Source organism: Typopeltis vanoorti, chromosome 18, assembly GCF_054136105.1.
Source record: "Typopeltis vanoorti isolate ZY-2024b chromosome 18, IOZ_Tvanoo_1.0, whole genome shotgun sequence".
NCBI classification, from domain to species: Eukaryota; Metazoa; Arthropoda; class Arachnida; order Uropygi; family Thelyphonidae; genus Typopeltis; species Typopeltis vanoorti.
Window position 1 is genome coordinate 8,444,101 of NC_143566.1, and position 18,976 is coordinate 8,463,076.

The 18,976-nt window shown below is 36.4% G+C and overlaps 1 protein-coding gene across 2 annotated transcripts in view; it reads left to right on the plus strand.

The window, feature by feature from the left end:
* Positions 1-18,976, plus strand: part of Pex5 (peroxisomal biogenesis factor 5) — a 532,250-nt gene that overhangs the window by 472,817 nt on the left and 40,457 nt on the right. For both annotated transcript variants that reach the window (XM_090407992.1, XM_090407991.1), the window contains exon 15: positions 8,678-8,835. In XM_090407992.1, the coding sequence (XP_090264118.1) occupies positions 8,678-8,835 (158 nt within the window). The remainder of the gene's footprint in view (positions 1-8,677; positions 8,836-18,976) is intronic.

Genomic DNA, 18,976 nt, shown 5'->3' on the forward strand with positions numbered 1-18,976 from the left:
TACCAGTGAGTAAATTTATTTTAAAATAATAAGAGTCTTTTTTTGAATCTTGTTCCTGCGTATTTATATAGTTCTGAACCTAGCTTACCTTCCCCAGGTGATTTTCCGTTTCTTGTTTCTTTCAGGCTGATTTCAAATTCTTCTTCAGTTATTTCCTTTTCATTTTTGTTAATTGTTTGCCAGTTGTCTTTTTTAAAATATTTGTCTGTCCACAGTTCTGTGTAGTAATTTAGAAATTCTTCTAATTTTAATTCAGTGTTTAATTTTATGTTTTCTTTGGTATCTGCATTTAGGTGTTTCAAAATCTTATATACATTGGGTCTTATTTTATATAAATCATGTTCTAAATTAGAAACAAATTTATTCCATGATTCTCTATGTCTTTTTCTGACTTCTCTTTTAGCTATGGCTCTTATTCTTTTATATTCTATTTCATCTTCTTATCTTTTACTGTTTAACCATTTGTGATAGGCTTCTTTTTTCTTTTTAATTATTTCTTTGATTGTATCATCCCAGATCTTCAGTTTTTTCTTTTATTGAATTTTTTGGTCTTTCCTAAGCTTTCATTTGCTGCTGCATTTATTATCGTTTTTATATTAAGCCATTCTATTTCTATTTCTTCATTTTGTTTTATTTTATCTAGATATTGGTTAATTCTTTGTTCATATAGCCATTGTACATTTGTGTCATTCAGTAGTCTAGTTTTATAAGCAAATGTTTCAATTTTTCTTTCTGTTCTTGTTACTTGTAGCCATTTAGGTGGTAATCTTAATTTTATTTTAACAAGGAAGTGGTCACTGCTTATTTCATATCCTCTGTGAACTCTAACATCTAGTGAAAATTTTGATGTCTTTTCATTTAATATGAAGTATTCTAATATTGATTTCCATCCTCTTGCTGCCCAAGAATATTTCTGTATGTCTTTATGTTTATAGAAGGAATTCATTATTTTTAAGTTATTATAAACTACAAAGTCAATCAATTTTTTACCATTTCTGTTTAGAGTGTGTTCTCCATGTATTCCTATATTATTATTAATTTTCGTGTTTCCAATTCTTGCATTTAAGTCTCCTGCTAAAATTATGTAATCGTTTTTATTTATTTTATTATATATGTTTTGTAGCTGATTATAAAAATCAATATTATCCTGTTCTCTTCCTTCTTCTGGGGCATATAAACCAATTATTGTTAAATAGCCTCTATCTATTTTTATTCTAGCTTCTATTATTCTTTCATTCCATAATTTATAATGTTTTAACTGTTTTGAAAGGGAGTTATGAATCCAAATCATGACTCCTGCTTGTGCTCTTTGGTCTCTGTCGACTCCACTGTATATCACATTAAAATTTTCAGTTCTCATAGTTCCTTTTAATTTCTTTTTTGTTTCAGTGATTACTGCTATTTTAAAATTTCTTTCATTTAGTAACTGGTCTAATTCTATTTCTTTATATGCTATTCCTCTTACATTCCAGTTTGCTATGTGTATTATATTTTGTCGTTTCCATTTTCGTTTTCCCTTTTCCATTCCAGGGTCGTTTCCCATAGATTCAATCCGATTATCTTTTTCTGTCAGCTTACAAGTAGGATTATGTTCTCCATGTCAGGGGACTAGCCTGACGATGGAATAGTTCAGTGGTAGGGATGCTACCTTAAGGCTTCTGAACTAGCCTTCTTCCGAATTTAAACCCATGTTATTCACCCTAATAACTATTAATAGCTAGAATAGTTAATAGGAACATGTAAATAGTTAACTATAAATATTAGTTGGATATAACTACTATCCTTAAATGATAAATGCACGTAAACACAAGAAAGATATTTAATTAACCAAATATTTCGGTGTGGAAATAGCAGACCATCTTCAGTGGTATTGCAAGAATGGTTTTAAAAAATACAAGCTAGAATACTAACAATAGATCGTTAAAAATAGAACACGCCGCGTGATGTTATATCACTAAGTATTAAGCATAAAACGGAACATTTTGAAGTAGAGACATGATTGAAAAAAAATAAAATAATAATTAATGAGTAATCTTGATTAGACTTTCCCAGATTTTTGATATAGATATACAGTCATTACGATTCAGGTTGGGACGATGGAGTAAGGCCTCCACGCTTTCCTTGAACAAACATTCAAACCTATAACGGGATCTATGTAAGAGGCGAGTTCTGGACCAAAAGATGCTGTGGTCAGTTTCAATCCTGTGTTGAGCCAATCCAGACTTTTCAGGTTTGATGTGAAGAATGGAGGATTGATGTTCTTGGATTCTTTTTTCGAGAGAACGTCCAGTCTGTCCAAAATAGGAAAGATCACAGTTGCAAGGAATTTGATAAACTCCAGGAAGAGATAAAGTTGAGCGTTTGTCTTTAGGAGAAGAAAAATGAGAAGACAATTTGTTAATAGGTGAATACGTAGTTGTTAAATCATATTTCTTTAAAATTCTTGTGATAGGTTCTGGAATACTGGAGATATAAGGAATAGGCACTCGACGTATTGAAACTTTGTTGTTTTGTGGAGGATTTTAAGAATTGAGAAGATGTTGAGTACTTTTTTTAGAAAAGCCATTGAGTTTCATTTAGGTGGTAATCTAAATGAAACTCAATGGTTTGATTATCTACAGAAAGTTCTTTCTGTAGATAATCAAAAGTAGAACAATTAGTTTTGGCTCTTCTGATGAGGCATTTTATAATTCCTGTTTTTTGACAAGGATGATGGGCTGATTCTTTAAGAATATAACGACCTGTGAATGTTGGTTTCCTGTATACTGTAGTTGTAAGAATATTTGAAGGTGACCGGACGAGTAGAACGTCTAAAAAAGATAACTGGTTGTTTTCTTCTATTTCCATAGTAAACTTTATATGATGATGCAAGGAATTAATACTGTTTAAAAAAGAAGGTAAAGAGTTTTTGCTGTGAGGCCAAATAGTAAAGATGTCATCTATATATCTTACTCAAAAGGATGGTTGAGGGAAAATAGATGAGAAGAAGACTTTTTCTAAATGTTCCAAATAAAAGTTGGCTAAAGCAGGAGAAAGAGGACTTCCCATGGCCATTCCTTCTACTTGGCTGTAAAATTTATTTTGACATACGAAATATCCAGAATGTATTACGAAATCGAATAGTTTTATAATGTCTTGAGGAAAGATGTCAGCAAGTAATTTTAGTTTCCTTGAGAGGTACACTGGTATATAAAGATTCTATATCAAAGCTAACCATAAGATCTGTAGGTTGTAATGAGACATTTTTTAATTTTTCTAAGAAATCTGAGGTGTTTTTTAAAAAAGAATTAGAGATGCCAATGTAAATTATCCTTTTGGGTAAGATATATAGATGACATCTTTCTATTTGGCCTCACAGCCAAAACCTTCTCTTTACCTTCTTTTTTAAACAGTATTAATTCCTTGCATCATCGTATAAAGTTTACTATGGAAATTGAAGAAAACAACCAATTATCTTTTTGAGACGTTCTCCTCATCCGGTCACCTTCAAATATTCTTGCAACTACAGTATACAGCAAACCAACGTTCACAGGTCATTATATTCTTAAAGAATCAGCCCATCATCCTTGTCAAAAAACAGGAATTATAAAATGCCTCATCAGAAGAGCCAAAACTAATTGTTCTACTTTTGATTATCTACAGAAAGAACTTTCTACTATCCAACAACACATGAAACTCAATGGCTTTTCTAAAAAAAGTACTCAACATCTTCTCGATTCTTATAATCCTCCACAAAACAACAAAGTTTCAATACGTCGAGTGCCTATTCCTTATATCTCCGGTATTTCAGAACCTATCACAAGAATTTTAAAGAAATATGATTTAACAACTACGTATTCACCTATTAACAAATTGTCTTCTCATTTTCCTTCTCCTAAAGACAAACGCTCAACTTTATCTCTTCCTGGAGTTTATCAAATTCCTTGAAATTGATCTCTCCTATTTTGGACAGACTGGACGTTCTCTTGAAAAAAGAATCCAAGAACATCAATCCTCCATTCTTCACAACAAACCTGAAAAGTCTGGATTGGCTCAACACGGGATTGAAACTGACCACAGCATCTTTTGGTCCAGGACTCGCCTCTTACATGGAGGCCTTACTCCATCGTCCCAACCTGAATCGTAATGACTGTATATCTATATCAAAAATCCGGGAAAATCTAATCAAGATTACTCATTAATTTTTTTTTTTTCAATCATGTCTCTACTTCAAAATGTTCCGTTTTATACTTAATACTTAGTGATATAACATCACGCGGCGTGTTCTATTTTTAACGATCTATTGTTAGTATTCTAGCTTGTATTTTTTAAAACCATTCTTGTAATACCACTGAAGATGGTCTGCTATTTCCAAACCAAAATATTTGGTTAATTAAATATCTTTCTTGTGTTTACGTGCATTTATCATTCAGTCTTATGTCACAAGTATCCTTAAAACAGCACTATTCTTAAATATGGTGCTCTTTCTCTCTAACCACCCTATCCCAGTTTTGTAACATTTAATATCCCATCTACAGAGTCTGTAATAAGAAACAGTAGTAGTAACTTTATACGGAATAAAAAAATTCAGAAAGCTAAATTAATATATAATTTTTTTTTTTTTTCATATATATCCGCAAAGAATTTTCCCTGCCATGAATTGTCCGGACACGGATATATCAAATAGTGTGCATGACTAACTTATGTTTTTCTTTAGCAACAACTGTTACAACAGAAGCTGTCAGGTCAGGCTGATTAAATCACTCCATTTCTTTTTATCCCTCCCCCCCACCCCCATGAAAGAAGAAACAATTCTTCTTTCATGAACACTGTACCACCAGTTCAAGTTTCATTTTTCTATATCTTCTCTTATCTGGTCTCTCCACAAACTTTTTTTTCTCTTCCCTTCAAATTTCATTTGAAACATTCTTCTTGATATTCTTTCTAAATTCATTCTAATCAGATGTCCAAACCACTTCAAACAAGCGTTCAAAAGCATTTCTTCAACACTTTTTAGTCCTAAACTATTCCTAATGTCCACGTTTCTTATTCTGTTTTCCTTGTTTTTGTCAACATTGTTCTTAAAACTTTCATTTCCGTTGCTTGTATTCTATTCATGTTTCTTTTTGTTAGTCTCCGTGTCTCTGCAGCATTAGTCAGAATGGGCAAAAAGTAACTTTTATTAATCAAAAGCTTGCACTTTTGTGGGATCTCAGTGTCCCAAAGTAATTTTCATTATCTCCAAGTCTAAACTTCCATCACTAGACAGTATATGTCCCAGATATTCGAAATTTTCACTACTCTTGAAATCTTGCCCCTTCAGTCTAACACCATTAATGCTTACATTTCTGATACAATTTAAAACCCCATATATCTTTATCATGACTGACTATTTTTTCTTTTCCAAACTTCCCCATACTTTTTCCTGTTGAAACTTAAAGGCTTTTTCCAAATCATGAAATACCATAAAAATACTTTTTTTTTCTCGAATTCCCAGTGTCTTTCCATAATTTCTCTTATAAAAATCCGATCAACAATTAATTGCTCTTTCCTAAAGCCAAACTGCTCTTCTCTTAGACCTTCCTATCTCTTATTCTTGCTGCTATTATTCTTTCATAAATCTTCATATATTGACACAATAGTGTTTTTCATCTATAATTACACTTCCTTCTTGAGCCTCCTTTACATATTGGAACAATAATTCCCTTAGTCCAGTCATCAGGTATCATCTTCTTTCTCTAGCTCATTCTAAAATTGTCACAGAACCATTTCAATCCTGTACAACCAGCATCTATCCCAATTTCCATGCTTCGTCTTCGTTGATGCTTCTTTGACCTTTGCCAGACTTATTTTCTTATTGTCTCTCTCATTACTATATTAATTCCAATTCATTTCACTGTGGCTTTCAGCATTATTTAATAGATCTCTCTCTCTCCCAGCACTCACAAGATTTCCATACCCATTTATTAAAAAAAAACCCTGACTCCTCATTTCTTGTTCATCATTAGTCCATATAACATTTTTTTTATTCTTCCTTAACATTCCAACGTATATGTAAATTCAACCCAGCTTTATATCTCCTCTCCTGCCTTTTTTTTTTTTGATGGGTCTTTCTCTGATTATAAAAAAAAATTATCATTAATTGATCTAGTCTTCATAAACCTCTAAAAATTTTCTATTTTTAAATTGTCTGCTTCTTTAATTCCCTCATTCCAACAGCATTTTTCTTTTCCTTCTCTGAATCCAGTTTTCCTTCCATGCGCCTCTTCTGCTGTTTCTACCATTATATCCAGAAATTTTCCCCATTCCTTCTCTTACATTATCTGTAGTTATCTCATGGGCCTTGGACCTAATACGAAACTGAAAGTCTTGCTTTACTTCAGACTGTTTCAATGTCCATAGCTTTAGCTTTCTATCTCTTTTTTTTTTTTTTTTTTTTTTTTTTTTTTTTTTTTTTTTTTTGCCAGGTTTATCTTTCATTGGCTATAAGAAGACTGTGATAAACATCTAAGCAATTGAAGGAAAAACTTGGATGTCCATGATTATCCTGTTCCACTGTTTATGAAGAATGAAATAATCTATTACTGATTTTTGCTCACCATTCCAAGTATATCTTGTAATTCTGTGGTTTCCCTTTTCTGAAACCAGCTTCTTTCAATTTTGAGATTTCTGTTGAAAAAGCTTAATAACCTTTGACTTTCCTCATTTCTTTGACGAAAACTAAATGGCCCAAATTTTTTTTCTATGCTTGTTGTTTCTTCTCCAACCTGTGCATTAAGATCTCTTAAAATGATTACACTCTTATTCTGAATAACATCCTTCAACTGTTCCTCAAATAATGTGTTTTCCTTCATATATAATCCTTGCATTGCATATACCTGGATAATTGAAATTCTTTTTACATCACAGTCAAATACAAGCTTCATTATTCTCTCATTAATTCTATCACACTTGGAGTCTGTCATTTACTCCCTTACTAATGATAAAACTAACACGATTTTTTAAACTGATCATCTGCTCCTTTCCACAGCAAAACAAAGTCTCTTAAATTTTACTCTTTTTTTTTTTTTTTTTTTTTTGTCTTGCTCAAACCCAAAACATTGAATTTCCTCTCCATCATAACATCCACTAACTCCTCTTCTTTACCTGTAAGTGTCAATATGTTCAGTGTTTACTATTCTCAGTTTTTCTTATATGTTTAAAAAAAAAAAAAAAAAAAACCTGATGTTGGAGTTGTTCAATTGTTTTATTTTATTTTTTATATTCTCTAGTACATTCATCTTCCAGTGAAGCTATTAATCAGCAGACAACAAAACATAGAAGTTTAGTTTATTATTAAAATACTCAATGGACATTAGAGATACCAACCTAATAGCATGTCAGTCCTCTTCTAGCATGAATAACAGTCTTTACTTTCCCAGACATTGACTCCACCAGATGCCAGGGAATTGCCAGAGGTAAATCCAGTCATGCCTGTTTCAGCATTGTTTACAACGACACCTTAGACATCAATCCCAGATATATAGATCTGATGTCTAGCTCTACACCATCCCAGAGGTATTCAATTGAATTTAAATCCAGGTCCCTTGGGGCCACTGGATGTCCAAAACTCAGATGAGTGTTCCTTGAGCCATGCCTGGGTGGGGTGACACATTGTCCTACTGAAACAGGCCATCGGCTGCCGTGAAAGTGTGTAGGTGATCAGCCAGCACATTCTGGCTCATAGCATTTAAGGATCTCTCCAGGCACACTAAGGAACCTAATTTGTCACATGAGAAGGCTCCCAAACCATCACAGAGCCGCCGCCACCACCACCTTGAACAGAGCTAGCCTGGCATGATGGGCCATGGCCTCATTCTGTTGACGCTACATCCATACACTCCTGTCAGCTGATAATGAGATTTATCAGACCACGATTCTGATCCACTCTGCAGAGGTCCAGTTTCCCGATGATGAGCTTTCAACAGTGGTACATGATTAGAGCATTGATATGGAGGGTACGCCATACCATTCGCGCATTGGCACTGCTTGGACCTCCAACATTGAAACTAAATGTGATTTGTGCAATGATAATATTGCGCAGGGCAATATTATTATTGCCTTGCAGTTGGTCTGTATGAGCTTGGACAGTCTATGTCATCAGTGACATGTGGTCAGCCACCACTTGCTCACTAGGTGCTAGTATGTCCATTGATAGTATACTAGTGGTAGACTCTTGATATGGGTTGCCCTCAAGAACCCTAGAGTTCTTACAATTTGGGTTATAGAATGACCCTTGTGCCGATAATACGTCCAAAATCAGAGATGCTATGGTCACCACGTTTACCCATGTTTGTCGATTGCAGTACACTGTTGGGAAGCCATGATGTCTGCCTGTTTACTGCCTAAATTCGGATTGGGATGTTTCATGCTGCACAAGGGATGCCAGTGTCAACTTCCTATCACCCTTATCTCTAATGTTTTGTCCATTGAGTGTACATCTATGAGTAAATTCTGCAATAGTAGTTTTTATTACTTATTGTCCTTGAGTTTTTGGTTTTGAGGTCTGTATTATTGTTGACTTTTATTTACAACATGCTTAATGAAAGTGTAGTTCTAATGGATGATTTTATTACTTACTTACACTAAGGGTGTCAGTCTTATATTGTTGAATTACATATACATTACTTCGACATTAACCTGAAATGATCTTTTATAGGATAGTTTATTGTGGAATAGATTAGGAGCTACATTAGCCAATGGAAACAGGTCAGAAGAAGCTATAGAGGCATACCATCATGCTTTGGAACTATCTCCTGGTTTTATTCGTTCTCGCTTTAATCTTGGAATAAGTTGCATCAATCTGGGAGCCTACAGGTATTGTTTCATTTGAAGGATCCACGACAAGAATTTAGATCCTGTAGTTTGATTATCCTATTTTTATTTACCACTGAGCAAGTGTTATTGTGATAACTTTTTTTTTTTAATAAATTTGATATATATGGTTAATATTGTCATCAAAGATATCCATAATATCATATGATCAATCCTAGGATGTTTACACTAGCTACTGTAATTTTAAGCTTGTCGTACTATAGCTTTCCAACATTTCTGTGCTCACCACATCCTCTGACAGCAACTTCCACTCGCTGCTCTCTGTGCAGAGAGTGTACTCCCTGCTTCATCCACCAAAAACATGCAACATGTTGGAGGATCATTACCACTCACACTCCCATACCTTCATCACCAGTATAAATAATCATAGTAGGCACACTTTAGTAACTTCTTCACACCAATATATTTTCTGTAAGCCATCTCATCTCTTTTATGTTATTCATGAAGCTCTGCAAATGGTATTTCCCAAATCTGTTCTTATTGCTTGCTTGCATTTCATTGGCTTGATATTAATCTAATTTGCCATCTCAGAATATCTAAGATCACGTAATAATAGATATATGATCTTAGATAAAGTCAGAGATTTGGTATGTAGAGCAAGATTTCTGGATCAGGTGAAAAAATAATAATAAAAAAATTGAAAAAAATATTATTATTATTCTTGTTATTATTATTATTACAGGCAACTCCAAGGAGTCCTTAGACTCATCGAATCTAAGGACTCATCAGGAAGCCCTAAACATCATGTCAAGAACTATACAGCATTCACACAGTATCTATCATACTTTGCTTTGAACGCATTCACAGTCATAGCACCCACAACAGACTCTGGCAACCTATTCCATTCATTCACTACTCTCCATGCAAAAAAACTAGTTTTAACACCTTGCTAACTACACTCTTTCTCTGTTTTCATGGATGGCCCCTAGTTCTCCCACCACCATACAGAACAGATGTGGTATTGGGAGAAAAATTTCCTCTGAATTAATCTTGTAAAAAGTTGATATTGTGGAATTACTGAGTGAGCGCTTTGCAAGAGTATATCATCCAGGTGGTGACATTGAAGGAATGAAGGAACCATTAGAGTATACAGGAATTGTGGTGAATGAAGTGGAGGTGAATAGTCTGTTACAGAACCTTAATGTGAATACATCTGTGGGATTGGATGGTACACCAGCATGGGTCTTATGTGAAGTGGCTAAAGAATTGTCAGTGTCCTTGACCATGTTATTTAATCTGTCACGGGTCTGGTTTAGTCCCGAAGGGGTGGAAAAAGGGGAAAATAGTTCCACTGCATAAAGGAGGATCCAAGACTACTGTTGTAAATTACCGGCCGATCAGCATATCAGGAGTCATCTTCAAGGTCTTGGAAAAAGTAGTCAAGGGAAAAATACAGGAATGGATTGATGAAAATGAGATACTGTATGGGGGACAGCATAGTTTTGTGGAGGGTAGATCATGCCTCAGTAACTTGCTCAGGTTTTATAACACAGTGACAGCTGAACTGGATAAGGGTAATGGGTTTACAGTGATACTGCTGGATCTGGCTAAGGCCTTTGACAGGATACCACATGGAATTCTAATCTGTAAACTGCAACATATGGGAATGGATATAGGGTTGGCGAGATGGATAGGAGTTTTTAGGTGGTTGATGGAGAGATATCAGAGAGTAGTTTACTCATTCCAAAAGACCGGCCTGTGACTAGTGGTGTGTTGCAGGGTTCTGTTCTTGGACCACTACAGTGTAATTTGTTCATTAACGATATAGGAAAGGATCTGAGAGGAAGTGTTCATTTGTTCACTGATGATGCAAAGTTGGGTAGGGCAATAGTGAATGCAGAAGATATCAAAATTTTGGAGGATGATTTGGATAGATTGAGAGGTCTGGGCTAATGAGAATGGATGTCAATTTAATGTGGCAAAATGTAAGGTTATGCATTTTGGGGTGAAAAGATTAGCAGCAGTATATCACATTGGTGGAACTGTACTCGAGGAGATTGATGAGGCCAGGGACTTGGGAGTGTTGGTGGATAGGTAGTTGAAGTTTAGGGGGCACATTGCAAAAGTGGCTAAATCAGCTCATCAAATCACTTGGATGCTGAAGAATACTTTGACGAGCAGAGACAAGCAAGTTATTGTATCGAGCCTTGATAAGACCCCATCTTGATTACTGTGCCAAGATATGGTCACCTAGGTTTCTTCTTGATGGGAAGGAGGTTGAGGGGATCCAGAGGCAAGTGACCAAGATGATAGCAGGTCTATGGAATGAACCTTATGAGAACAGGTTGAAGATTTGTGGGTTGCAGAAATTGGTTGATAGTCAGAAAAGGGAAGATATGATTGAGACATTCAAATTGCTGAAGGGTTTCTATTGGATTAATTCAGAGGATATTTTGAGAACAGGACTGATGGTTTGAGGACTAGGGGACATCCATGGAAGCTGGGCAAGAGTGTGGTTAGTAAGGGTGAAAGAGCTAGATTTTTTACTTTTAAAGTGGTGAATGAGTGGAATAAGCTGCCACAGTCTGTTGTGGGTGCTATGACAGTGAATGAATTCAAGGCAAAGTATGATAGATACTGTGTGAATGGTGAATAGTTATGATGGACATGATGTTTAGGGCCTTCCTCGATGAGTCTAAGTACTCCTTGGAGTTCACCCGTAATAATAATAAAAAAAACCATCAGTAATTTGAATGTCTCAATCATACCACCCCTTTTCCACCTATGAACCAATTTCTGAAATGCACAGATCTTCAAACTGCTCTCGTAAGGTTCATTCCATAATTCCATAGACCAGCTACCATCTTGGTCACTCGCCTCTATAACCTTTCTACCTCCCCTCCATCAAGAAGAAACTATGGCACCCAGATCTGGACACAGTAGTCAAGATGGGGCCTTACCAAGGCTTGATAAAGAGGAACAATAACCTGCTTGTCTCTGCTTGTCAAAGTATTCTTCGGTAACCAAGTGATCTGATGAGCTGATTTACCCACTTTTGCTATATGCTCCCTAAACGTCAACTCCCTATCCACCAACATTCCTAAATCTCTGGCTTCGTCAATTTCCTGGAGTACAGTTCCACCGATGTGGTATACTGCTGCTATTTTTTTAACCCCAAAATGCATAACCTTACACTTTGCCACATTAAACTGACATCCATTCTCCTTATCTCAGTCTGCCAATCTATCCAAATCATCCTGCAAAATTTTCACATGTGTATTCACTATTGCTGTACTCAACTTTGCATCATAGGCAAATAAATGAACGGTTCCTCTCAGATCCTTTCCTATATCATTTATGAACAAATTTAATAGCAGTGGTCCAAACAGAAATCTGCACACACTACCAGTCAGAGGCCTTCTTTTGGACTCTACTCCTGAATAAACTACTTTCTGATATCTCTCCATCAACCAGTCTCCTGTCCATCTCACCAATCCTATATCATCCCCATGTGCTGAAGTTTACTGATTAGAATTCCATGTGGTATCCTGTGAACGGCTTTAGCAAAGTGCAGCAGTATCACTGTAAACCTATTACCCTTATCCAGTTCAGCCGTCACTGTATTATAAAACATGAGCAAGTTACTGAGGCATGATCTACCCTTCACAAAACCATGCTGTCCCCCCCCCATACAGTATCCCATTTCCATCTATCGATTCCTGTATTTTGCTCTTGACTAAACTTTCTCCAGTACCTTGACAACGACTCCTGATATGCTGATCTGTCGGTAATTTGCAACAGCAGTCTTGGAGTCTTGTTTATGCAATAGGACTATTTTCCCTTCTTTCCACCCCCCCCCTCCCCTTGGGACTAACCCAGAGCCGAGACTTAAATTAAACAATATGATCAAGGGCACTGACAACTCCTTTGCCACTTCATGTAAGACTCAAGCTGGCATACCATCCAACCCACAGATGTATTCACATTAAGGTTCTGTAATATACTATTCACCTCCATTCCTGTATAAGCCATTGGTTCCCTCTTTCCTGCAATATCACCGCTTGGATGATATACTCTTGCAAAATTGTTCGCTTAGTAATTCTACTATTTCGACTGATTCAGTTACCTCCCTATGATCGGCATGCATTAATCATTCTGCTGTATACATTTTTTCTTTTACTTGCAGGGTATCGAAAGAACTATTTGGGATTCTCTTTTGCTTGCATTGCTAATTTCCTTTCGTAATCTGCTTTTGCTTTTCTTACCACACTAATTACCCTTCTTGCCTGTGCTTTGTACTGTTCGTGTGCCTTTAAGGAGGTCACCTTTCTCCTTAAATTCCCTCCACAATTGTTTCTTTTTTTAACCTTAATGGTGTTATTCATCCATTTAACTCCCACTTGATTTACTCTCCAGACTCTAAGTGTGCAATCAGCCATTACCTTCCTCAAACACTCCTTTACCGCGATTTTGTCAAACTCTCATCTACTACGCCTTTTACTACTGAATTGTCATATAACACTTGGTCCTTAATTTTTCTTTCACTCCCGATTATGTTGTCATTTTCTTATCTCACTTCCCATGCACTGTGAACATCCAGCCCTTGCAGTTTTACATGCCATGTCACTGATCCAAGCAATCTCATAAGTTTGTCATACTTACTAGGTCAAGACCTTATGATCATTCTCACCAATTGGTGGCAACTTGGTCATATTAATTATTGTCAAAATCTCAGATGCAGTTACTAGATTGTGTACTCTCAAAACCCTAGTATATTCCATTACATGCTGTCTCAGGTAGTTATCCCTTAGTAACTGCATAAAATCCATGTCCGTCCTCCCAATCAACATTACCATAGTTGAAATCCCCCATAATAATTACCTGTCCTGCACTCATTGAGTCTATATGCCTATGCATACTATCTCCATCATCTATTCATCACCTGGCCTATAGCAGCACCCAACTATATATTTTGTTCTGCTGGCCTCAATCTCACACCAGATAGCCTCAAATGTACTATTTTCACCATCTTGCAGTTGAACTTCTATTCTCTTTGGCTACAGTTCATCGGCTATTATCAATAACACTCCTTCCCCCCATTCTTTTCTCTTTGTCTTTCCTGAACACACTATACCCTTCACATTCTATCCCACTAACTATATCATCTTATGTTAGCCATGTCTCACTAATGCTAATAACTTGTGGCCAGGTACAGCCAACCAAGGTCAAAATTCCTCCTGCTTGTTCCTAATACTCCTTGCATTAATGTATATAAAGTGCAAAAGCCCCCTAGTCCCACCCCTATGTTGACACCTTATACTAACTATCCCATTCTGGTTTGTTGTCCTTTGTACTAACTCAGGTATATTATACACATTTTTACACTCAACTGCCTCACTGATGTCTGCATATTCACTCAACAGCCCCCCCCCCCCAAAAAAAAACTCTAGTTTCTCTGATTCTGCACATCCACTTTCAATTCATTCAGCAACAATTTTTCGTCTCCGAACACCAAATCCATTCAGATGCAAACCATCCTTCTTGTATAAGTCCTGCCTGTCAAACTCACTCTGCACCACTCCTCCTGCATACTCCTACGCATAGTCATTTGCAATTATGGCCCTCCTTCTCACTCTATTCTGTCATACTGCGGCAACAGACTCACCATCTTAACTCTCTCGCCTCTTTTCTTTTGCTACTTTCTGTAATTCTTTCAAGTCCTCTCTCTCATAGCAAACTTTTCATCTTTTAAATCATTCGTTCTGGCCACTTCAATGATTTCTTTCACCCTAAGCTTCTGTGCTCTAATAGCCTCACTTACATCATTAATTTTAAAAAAAATTAATGAAAAGCACGATTTTGTCAAACTCTCATCTATTATACCTTTTACTACTGAATCGCCGTATAACACTCGGTCCTTAATTTTTCTTTCACTCCCGATCATGTTCTCATTTTTCTTATCTTGCACTTGCTTCTTTTTGTTAGCTGATCCACTCGGTAGACATTTTTGCAATCGCTCCAGCTGCCGCTTTGCCCTATGTATCACTCTGTGCAACCGAGCTACTTCCCTCATTGCAGCTAACTCTTCATTTTTTATATCAATCAAACCATCCTCTTGCTCTGTAATTTTAATCTCACTTTCAACTGTATCACTTTTAATCTCACTTTCAACTGTATCACTTTTAATCTCACTCTCAATGCTATCTGGCATTACATCACAATTTTCTATCACATTCTGACTTTCATCCACGATGTCAATCTCGTAACCGGAAACACACTTTAGATCCTCGCTTTCATGACACATTCAGCACACTTTCCCACCGCTATCACTCTCAAACCAAACTCCAGCTGCTCTCAGCAAAGCATCCATTCTACAGACCTTACACTGAACAAACTCCCTTTGATTAAATTCTTTAAACAATGATGATGATTTGGACGGCATTGCTCTACTTCGCATTGGTGCCATGCGCTACACTATGCATCTTACTATACCTTAACAAAAGACGTAAATTATCACTATTTAAAACAAACTTTTTAAGCTAAACTAATTAACTCCAAAATATACTCTAATTCTAGCACAATTTTTAAACTGATAACAGTATTTTTTTTAAAACTAAATGTCTTATCTTTCAGAGCTCTTTGTGTGCAGTCCTACCAAATGCTTAGTATTAATGCTGTTGAAGGTTTAAGTCGCACAGAAGAAATGGGGTCTAAGATATGTTACATAACAAAAATATTTTTACTAGTCTTTTCAGAATTCAAAAATGTTTCATCACATTTCAGTGTTGTAAAAGTAAAAGCATTTCATGTTATACCTGAAAATTTACTGATTTTACTATGGTAGTCAAATCTAACTATTTTCATAATGGAAGAATACAAGAATCTGAAAGTTAATAATGAAATAAGCATAAAAACATGATGAATACGTAACTCACAAAGAACATAGCAACTGGCATATGAATAATAGTTTGATATCTATCTGGCTCATTGGTGTCTCTTGTAATTTCCATAATAATAAATTTAGTTTAATCCTTTATCCAAGTGTAAGCAAACAAAGTTTGTACCTGAAGTATCTTCAGGACCGAGGCAACTCGTGGTAAAGGTAGACCAAGCTCTCATCACTCCTTGTCTTAGTATCTCCAATAATGCAAAACACACCTCCTTGTGGACATGTATAATGCTATTCATTAAGGGAAGGGCCAGCACCCAGACTGGTTTCGACCTTTATTGAGGTCTCATCAGTGGGAGCCAGACCCAGAGGTGGTGATACCTCTACCAAGGTGGAAGCAATGGAGAAGTCATCTTTACCTATACAAGTTGCCAAAAGGTGTCTCACCTTATTATTAAATTACTCTGGATTTAGAGAAAGATGTTGGAAGTTTTTTCCCACTTGGTTAGACTATAATAAATTTAGTTTAATCCTTTATCCAAGTGTAAGCAAACAAAGTTTGCACCTGAAGTATCTTCAGGACTGAAGCAACTCGTGATAAATGTGGACAGAGCTCTCATCACTCCTTGTCTTAGTATCTTCCATAATGCAAAGCACAGCTCCTTGTGGACATGTATAATTCTATGAATTAAGGGAAGGGCCACTACCCAGACCAGTTTTGACCTTTATTTAGGTCTTGTAAGTGGGAGCCAGACCCAGAGGTGGTGATACCAGTTGCCAAAGGTTGAGACACCTTTTGGTAACTCGTATAGGTAAAGATGATTTCTCCATTGCTTCCACCTTGGTAGAGGTATCCCCACCTCTGTGTCTGGCTCCCACTGACGAGACCTCAATAAAGGTCGAAACCGGTCTGGGCAGTGGCCCTTCCCTTAATGAATAGCATTATACATGTCTGCAAGGAGGTGTGCTTTGCATTATTGGAGATACTAAGACAAGAAGTGATGAGAGCTTGGTCCACCTTTACCAGGAGTTGCCTCAGTCCTGTAGATACTTCAGGAGCAAACTTTGTTTGCTTACACTTGGATAAAGGATTAAACTAAATGTATTATAGTCTAACCAAGTGGGAAAAAACTTCCAACATCTTGTAATTTTCATTCATGCAGTTATATGAAAACTAGGTCTTGTTTAGATAAACTACATTCTTACTTTTTTTTTTTTTTCTCAAATTAAGTCATCTACTAAGTATCTCATCATTCAGCATAAGCCAGTTACCAAAAGGTGTTGCACCTTATTATTAAAATTCTTTGGATTAGAGATAACTTGATGGAAGTTTTTTCACTTGGCTATGCTACCAATTATACATGTCCACAAGGAGATGTGCTTTGCATTATGGGATACTAAGGCAAGTGATGAGAACTTATACTGCCTTTGCCATGAGTTGCCCCAGTCCTGAAAATACTTCAGTCACAAACTTTGTTTGCTTACACTTGGATAAAGGATTAAACCAAATATATAATTGGTAGCATAGCCAAGTGAAAAAACTTCCATCAACTTATCTCTAATCCAGAGAATTTTAATAATAAGGTGTGACACCTTTTGGAACTGGCATATGGAAATATGACTTCTCCATTACTTCCACCTTAGTATCACCACCTCTGGGTCTCGCTCCCACTGATGAGACATCAATAAAGGTCGAAATCAGTCTGGGTAGTGATCCTTCCCTTAATGCATTGCATTATACATGTCTGCAAGGAGATGTGCTTTGCATTATGGGATATTAAGGCAAGCGATGAGAACTTATACCACCTTTGCCATGAGTTGTCCCAGTCCTGAAAATACTTCAGACACAAACTTTATTTGCTTACACTTGGATAAAGGATTAAACCAAATATATAATTCTTTAACAAACTGGAAATCTTTATGGATGTGACTCCTAAAAATAGAGAATGACTTCTTCCTGAAACATCTTAATATCATTCCATCCTGATAAAGAGATTCAAAAGATCTGTAGATCTTTATGGTATTTTTTATATTTTGGTAAGTCATATTTAATCAACAAAACATAGGAACATAATTATCGTGGAAAGGCTTAGACATTGGTTATGCATTTTTTACTAAATAATTTAAGGAAATTACAACGTCGACTAGGATATACATTAAAATAAATTTTAATATACTTCAGTATTTCGGCAATGTCACATTGCCATTTTCAAGAAACTTAAGAACAAGACACGTGCACGCAGGCACAACAAACAGTAAGTGAGGAAGAAGCAGGAAAGTATTATTTCTCCTAAAGTCCTGATGGTGCCCCGTAGCAGGTAATGTTGGTGTTCTTGGGCGATTTTCCTGAAGGTCTTCTGATGTAGCTTTCCCAAATTTGAGGCAGTCTCATGCAGCCAAATATGTTGAGGTTTGGATTGTTTCATAGGGCTGAAGCTGATTCCATGAAAAGCCTTTCATATTTGTATTTACTATGGTGTATTATCGTGTCTGTCTTCCACCGTATTCTGTGGTGTGTATCCAGAGCATGGTCTGCAAGACCAGAGTGGCTATACTGGTGGAAATGGATATAGTCCTTGTGTTCTGAAATTCTGATATTCGCTGTCCCTACCTGTTTGGCCAAAGTAGGACAGCTTACAGCTGCAAGGGACCTGGTATACACCAGGTAGGTCTAGGGGCTGAGGTTGGTCTTTAGTAGAGCGGATAAGGGATGCCAATTTTTTATATGGTCTGTAACAAGAAGCTAAGTCATGTTTTTTTAGGATTTTTGTAATTTTTTCCGAGGTGCCTCGGATATAGGGTATGGTGATGGATTTAGAGTAATCCTTGTGAGGGGGGGGGTAGCCACTGGCTGAGAAAGTGTTGAGAATGTGGTTTAGCTTTGTGGTTAGGGCATTGTCTGTTTAGCCCTGTTGTGTAGTCTACACTACACAACAGGGCTAAACAGATAAGTTTAGCCCTGTTGTGTAGTGTCTTAATTACTCCATATTGTTGCGAGGAGGGGTGGCAACACACATTCACACATAAAAAACTCAGCCCACTTCAAATCCAGCATAGAAAACCTTATACTCAAACACACTGACATAATGGTCAGTTTTGATGTCTCCTTCTTATTCACAAATGTCCCACTCAAAGAATCCTTAGAGCTCATCCAAGCTAAATTTCCTCCTTATATCACAGCCCTATTTCAGTTCACAATGAACTCAGGCTATTTTGTTTGGCAAGGAAAATTCTACAAACAAATAGAGGAGACAGCCATGGGTTCTCCACTCTCCTCACCCTTGGCCAACTTTT